Raw genomic sequence first — 6,870 nt, forward strand, 5'->3', positions numbered from 1 at the left:
GTGCTCTTCCGATCTTATATATATATATGGATTTGTATGGACATATTTCATATATAATTATATATTTTTATATGTTTATATATATCTATATATGTTCTTGTATAAAAAATTTTTTGCCGGGTTATAGGATAGATACAATCAAGTATGTATAGTACATTTATGATCCGAACTGCAGTAAAAAATAAAAAAAAACCGATAGAATATAAACGTGCGTGCAATGAAGACAACCATCTCAGTCGTAACAACTTTGCAGAATAAAATGTTTTATTTTTTGAGGTTGACCAACAATGGTTTGAACGGTCAGAAAACAAGCGAGAGGGCAAAAAATTAGAGAGAGACGCTTGCAAACTAAGCCCACCATGCTATCCCTTCCACCATGGCTGAAACCCATGTGTAATCTTTCCACCATGCTGAAACCAGACATTAGACTGCATTAGACAAACCAGTTCATCGTCGGTCACAGTAAATCGCGAGCATGTCCGCCGTGGTGAAAGGGATAGCACTCACCATGATATCCGGTCTCAGGATCCTTTCTGCCGCGATAACGCGTATTGCGCACGTGATGGGAATTTGGCACGAGATGAAGAAGCGAATCGTGATATTCGGCGGCACCGGCGACACCGGCCTCTGCTCTCTGAGAACCGCCGTGGAAAAGGGTAACTCGTGTCCCGATTGTTCGCGCGATTGCCGCTCTCATTACGCGTCTTTCTCGAAAATTATCGCCGACGATAAACCAGCGATTCTTCTTTTCTTCTTCTTTTCCTTTGTGGGACCTGCACCAGAGAGAAGCATGCTCTCTCTGCCTACACCCGCGGTATGATAGGGCCCAATTTCCTAACAGCACGATGAGATTCTAAGTCGTAGTCACCAAACGGTACGATGAGATTCTAAGTCGTAGTGAGATGCTAGTCAATACCGCGAAGATTTTAGAAGATTCCAGAATCACTCGGCCATGGACGTCCACCTCAGCCCGTAGCTCACGGTTGAATCCCATAAACCGGCGATGAATGCAACGTTCTTTGCAGCTGGACCGCGTTGCACTTTCCGCATCTTGAAACGAGGTGGATGTATAATATTGGACTTTAGTTAGAAAAGAAAGGAGGATGGAAGGTACGAAAACTTCAGCTGCAAAGAACGAATCTATAGCCAAGTTTTCGAGAAAAAGCTCCTTATTTTGTCCCTCCAGATGACAATTTGCACAGAGAGATCTGTAATTGTTGATAATTTAGAATATATAATTATGAGTCATATTAATTTTCAAATTAAACGATAATCTGTGAAATCAATAATTATCGATTTATTTTGCACAATGAATTATATATATTTATTAACTGTGCAATGTAATAATAAAATCTATCTTTTATCTTTTACTTTAGTACAAGTTTACTATGGCAAAAATATAAAGCAAGATGAGGACTAAAATGCTTATCTGTTCAATGTAATGTAACTGCAGATTAAAAATCAGAGTCACTAAAATATAATCATAATGTAATTAAATCTAATTCCCTTTACGTTAAAATGTATTCGTAAATTATTGTGTATATTGATTTTATAATTTTTGTGTACATGACATGTTAACGTTTCATCTTCAACATTCAAGTCAAATATACTGATGATTTTTAATTCGCTATCATTTAGGTTTGGAGGTGAGAGCTTTTGTAAGAGACAAAGCCGAGATTCCTGAGGATCTTAGTAACAAAGTCGAAGCAATTGTTGGAGATGTCACTAATGCGAAGGAGGTTGCAGATGCGATAGCTGGTACAGATTTCGTCGTGGTAGTACGCAATACCAGGACTGACGTGGGTAAGCAGTATATGTATATTTTTTTTCTAATATTTATATGAACATGTATTATACATCTCTCGTTGTTCTACTTAACGATATGTTGCACTTATTCGTTTTATGTTACTTTAAGCCCCTACTAACATGCTACCTCAAGGCATGAAGAACATAGTGGATGCCATGAAAGCGCATAGTGTCAAGCTGATCTCCGTGTGCATAAAAGGTATTATATCATACTATAAAAAAAAAAATAAAGATCGAATATCTGCCAATTGTTATAATAGAAACATAATATTATTGCGCATAATTTTGCAAAATTGCTCAAAAAAAGAATATTCCTTTGACTTTTTTCTAACACATTTGAGGAACTTCTCGCATCTAAATGTCTAAATTCAACTTTACTATAAAGTATGTGCAATACTTTTTGCTAACTAACGTCTGTCATTGCTTAAATTTTCAGCATATCTATTCTACAAATGTAAAATACCACGTAATCAATTGCAAGAAATTAATTCGGACATAGATCATCTGGAAATGTTAGAAATAATCAAATCGAGTGGCTTAAAATGGGTGGTGATAATGCCAATGCACATTGCAGGTAACGCCTAGACAATGAGAGATGACGAAGCATGATATGTCTCGAGAAAATGTCTCGTAGATTTTAATTTTTCTCTTCCAGACAGACCAAAGTCCGAGTATAAAATCGTATTCGAGTCTGGGCCAGTTCCATCAAATTATATCTCCAAACACGACCTTGGTGCGAGTCTCGTCGAATGTCTCGAGGATCCAAAATATTACGAAAAGGTCTGCACCATCGGGAACGTTTTATGATGTGGAATGTAGGGATGTATAAATAATAAGATGCATGTATTTCTATTTCTAAAATAAACATGGTGGAAAAATAAATATGTATATATTTTATCTAAATATCGTTATCACGTTCGACAAGTTTGGCATTTATGCAATTGACGCGAAATTGCACGAGTTGGATGGAAGAAAGCAAGCGTATAAAGCGTTGTATTGTGTCGCTGAAATACAACAGATAGGGAAAGAATATTTGAAATAAATAGAGGCGTAGAGTCGAAGAAATCGCGCTAAAAAGCTGGGGGATATAAATCTGTCCGTCGATCCTCCATAAATTAAAATTACAAATATAGCTACATTATAAAGCTAGAAAAATATAAGCGTGCCGCATTCTACTTTGCAACTTATAATAAGAACAAAATTTGAAGTTTGATATCTCTCCAGTGCTTCGTTAGCGTCGCTCGACCGAGCTGGAAATTCAAATGCATCGTTCATTCGCGAATGATATTCCGAAGCATTATTTACCTAATATCGATATGTATTAATGAATATGATTTCCTAAAGGTTGAAAGATTTTTCTCAAGTTCTTTGTCAAGTTTTGCGATGTACTGAATTGTCTATCCCGCTCTCGTTTTGTTCTACTTGAAATTCGTTTTTTTTTCTACTTTCTTTGAGCTAATTAAATCTAATTTCAATCCACGTGAAAGCCCTCGTTCGTCTCGGCACGAGCGGAGCGCGCTCTGAGATGTCGATGTAACGCTAGTATCACAGTTTCTTTATATTCCATGTGCGTTTTTTGGGATTGCATTCGCATGTCGAAAAACCTTGACAGTTGAAACGCCGGCATCGGGGGCGGCGGTAGCGGTGGCGGCAGCGGTTGTCCGGCGGACTGATAATTATCGTAATTCTTGGTATGCAAAATTAAATGAGTTGGCTACTATCTTATAAGAGTTAGTCTCAAAAATAAATTAAATAATGCCATAAGAAAAGGAATGTAAAGCTGAGTAAATAAATAAATTGAGGAACAAACAAAAGTATGTGCAATAACAAATGGAAAATCACCTATAAATAAAGAGAAAATAAAAAATAATGACAACTACCTGTAATAAGAATGTTAAATCAAAGCGTACAGAAAAAGCAACAGTTATTATATATCGAGACAGTTCGTGGTATAGATATTTAAATGAATTGATTATTATCTAATTAAGATTATCTGAACGAGAGGGATATAGAATTAAATAAATTGCCTCGGTAACAATGGATAATTCAGACCATATAATATGAGGTTTGAATAACAATATATAATAATCATCTAACTTAGGATTTATTTAAAGCATATAAGTAAAGCATATTACAGTGTATCATAACATCGACAAGTACAACATTTATGGAATGTGGAAGTCAGGCGCAAACAAGGCAGGCCAACGAAAATAATGGGGGAAGTTGAAAAATAATATGACCTTCCGGCAACAAAATAGCAAATTCCATGTATAAATAACAAATATGAAAAGAAAAATTTTATGACTTATATAACATATTACTTCATTTGGTTTACGAGACGATATAATCTAGGCCTCGACAAAAAAAAAATACGTTAAAACTAAATTTGGGGAACCGCCAAGTAACAAGAGGATAAAGGTTCCCAAGAATGAATAATAAGTAATAATCTGTAATAGCGAGATAGTTTCAAGAACGAAAAAGCATTCAAAAGAAGTTTGGCGTTTTTTATTGCGGAATCTCAAGCTGTAAATAAAATGTATATTTTATTAATAATAAATAATTAATAAAATATCTAAAAAAATTATATACTTACAAAAGCTTTCTTTAAGCCAACTAGGGAAGTATCAATTAATTGCAGTTCCATTGGTAACACCTCTAACAGCTGCTTCATGTCATAAACTTCGGCTTTCAATTTTTTGATCGTCCTTTCCATCTTAAGAACATTATCCTAAAAAAAAATAGACAATGTTTTATTTATTAAATATATAGAGAAACCGCGCGAGACGAGAATATCAACGAGAATATCGACAGAGAGAAAGAGAGAGAGAGAGAGAGAGAGAGAGAGAGAGAGAGAACTCGCGTGAATTTAAACTGATAGCAATATAAAAGAGCTATCGGTTGAGTGTCGGTTACGACCATGGACATAGGAATATAAGGAATACAGAGTGAGCCTTGGGATGGCCGAACTGTGCAACCGTAGTGCGAGAATGACATGCAGTTTGGGAACGTCTGCCTCATTTTAATTATGTCATTGAAGTGAGGCAGACGTATCCAAGATGCATGGCTGTGACTCTCGCACAGCGGCTACCCCACACGTTCGTTTCTTACATATATATATTTTTAATAAAATTTTTTTGGTACTTACTCCTAATTGTGGATTGGAAACGTCTCTAGATTGGAAAAGATACGGTATGTTATCCTGCAAGCCAGAGGCAGTCATAAACAGCTCGTCTTCTTTATCCATCAAAACTTTAATTTGTTTTTCAATCAACTTCATGTGAAATTTTATTTCGTTTTTCATTTCGGAAACAGAACTTTCCATAATTCAGCCTGAAAACAAATTTATATACAATAATTATATTAAATAATTATATTCATATTTTATATTAAAAGATAATTAAAGAAGAAGAAGCTAGAGAAAAAATGCTTCTCCGGATGCTTTAAAAATTGAGTGCTTTATAAAAAACTTACTTTAAATGTCACAAAGTAACACAGAGATTGAACTAGCTGCCACTTCGACTGATGGCTATCAACTGAAATACTATTTGAAACTAATGTGTTAGATCAGAGAGGATCCGAGAGCGGACCATAGAACTTACATACATGGAAGGGGACTGCCCATAAGTTGAACAGAGAGATCCACGTCCGATATATCTCTCCTTCTTGATGTTGATTTTCGCAATTACGCATGCGCGGCCTGCGTGCGCACCTTTTTGTTTGGCCCAAAAGTGTGGTAGCGGGAACGACGCGCATGCACATTTTCAAAAATCAACTTGGTGAGAGAGAGAAGTATAGTTCTCTTTCTCACTTTCACTTGACGCTATTCGTATCCCATTCCCCTTCCATGTATGTAAGTTCTATGGAGCGGACATGCCGGCCTTTTGGCTGTAACGCTAAATCGTTCTTTAATCTCATTTCAAAATACATATGTATATGTATATGTAAAGTTCACTTTTCGAGTTTCGAAAAGTCCTCTACCATTTTGCAAAATTCGTAATCGTAAACCAGACATTAATTTTTGAAGATTGACGAATAAACGCGTATTCATTCGCTGAATGCAAGTGCGTGGCAAGATAAGTAGATTAAACCGAAAAAAAAGTCCTCTACTATTTTGTAAAATTCGCATTTATTAACGAGATATTAAGTTTATTCGCCGATCTTCAAAAATTAATATCTTGTTAACGATTGTGAATTTTGCAAAATGGTAGAAGACTTTTCGATTCAGTTTAGTCCGTTCTACCTACCCATGAACGGTCATACACCTATTATTATGAGACACCCAGTATACTCACCCGCAAAAAAACCGGACACCTAAATTTTAGCTCAAATTTTTAATATCTTTTACTAGCAATAACTCTATGAAATATCATCGTATTGAAATAAGCCTTGAACATTCCCTTTGATAACTAAGAAAATTAAAATTGAGTTTCAGAAATGCTTTATAAAATGGAGAACGTTGAAATCAGGCTTAAAAGATAGGAAAAAAAATTTTTTCTTTAAACTATTGCGCTGGTCAGGAAAGTCGGCTGTCTGGCTTAACAATTTTCAAGCGCATTGATTTCCTAACAAATCCATTCTTTGATCATTTTTCTACGATTTTTTTTTTTTGACAAAGTTATAGTTTTAAAAAAAGTGTTATAAAACGGGCTATTTTTTCTTATCCACTCAATACAACTCATAAACAAATTATTGTAGAAAATTTTATAAAAAAAATAAAAAGAAAACTTTAAATCTTAATTATTCTTAAAAATCAAATTCTTTTTAATCTCATATAAGTGCGTATACCTATGCGTGCGTGCGTGCGTGCGTGCCTGCTCGCACACACACTTAAAAGTAATGTGTATTGCCTCCTCTCGCATTTATTAATTTGTGTATTCGTTTGGGCATGTTGTTAATCAAAGTGTCTAATTGTTTCTTGTTCTAAATTATTCTATTCCTCTTGCGTGGCGGAGTGCTGCTAAAGTTTGAGCATTATGTTTCCTAACTTTTCGTTCTAACACATTCCATAAATGCTCTATAGGATTCATATCTGGACTCATAGCTGATTACAAGAAAAAATAGCCC

General features: G+C 35.2%; 2 protein-coding genes across 2 annotated transcripts; one reads left to right on the forward strand and one right to left on the reverse strand.

Annotated features, from left to right (window-relative positions):
- The first annotated feature begins 296 nt into the window (after positions 1 to 296).
- Positions 297 to 2,795, forward strand: LOC105450695 (flavin reductase (NADPH)-like). Its single transcript, XM_011690650.1, has 5 exons — positions 297 to 656; positions 1,639 to 1,803; positions 1,916 to 2,005; positions 2,243 to 2,380; positions 2,462 to 2,795. The coding sequence occupies exons 1-5, from the start codon at positions 476 to 478 to the stop codon at positions 2,611 to 2,613; spliced, it is 726 nt and encodes a 241-aa protein (XP_011688952.1). The 5' UTR covers positions 297 to 475; the 3' UTR covers positions 2,614 to 2,795.
- A 1,096-nt stretch (positions 2,796 to 3,891) lies between these two features.
- On the reverse strand, positions 3,892 to 5,418 carry LOC105450694. Its single transcript, XM_011690649.1, has 4 exons — positions 5,278 to 5,418; positions 4,952 to 5,136; positions 4,400 to 4,534; positions 3,892 to 4,329 (listed from the first exon to the last, which is right to left on the reverse strand). Exons 2-4 carry the CDS (start codon positions 5,126 to 5,128, stop codon positions 4,312 to 4,314), a joined length of 330 nt encoding a protein of 109 aa, XP_011688951.1. The 5' UTR covers positions 5,129 to 5,136; positions 5,278 to 5,418; the 3' UTR covers positions 3,892 to 4,311.
- Positions 5,419 to 6,870: the final 1,452 nt, after the last annotated feature.

This window comes from Wasmannia auropunctata, unplaced genomic scaffold, assembly GCF_000956235.1.
Source record: "Wasmannia auropunctata unplaced genomic scaffold, wasmannia.A_1.0 LD336057.1, whole genome shotgun sequence".
In the NCBI taxonomy this organism is placed as follows: Eukaryota; Metazoa; Arthropoda; class Insecta; order Hymenoptera; family Formicidae; genus Wasmannia; species Wasmannia auropunctata.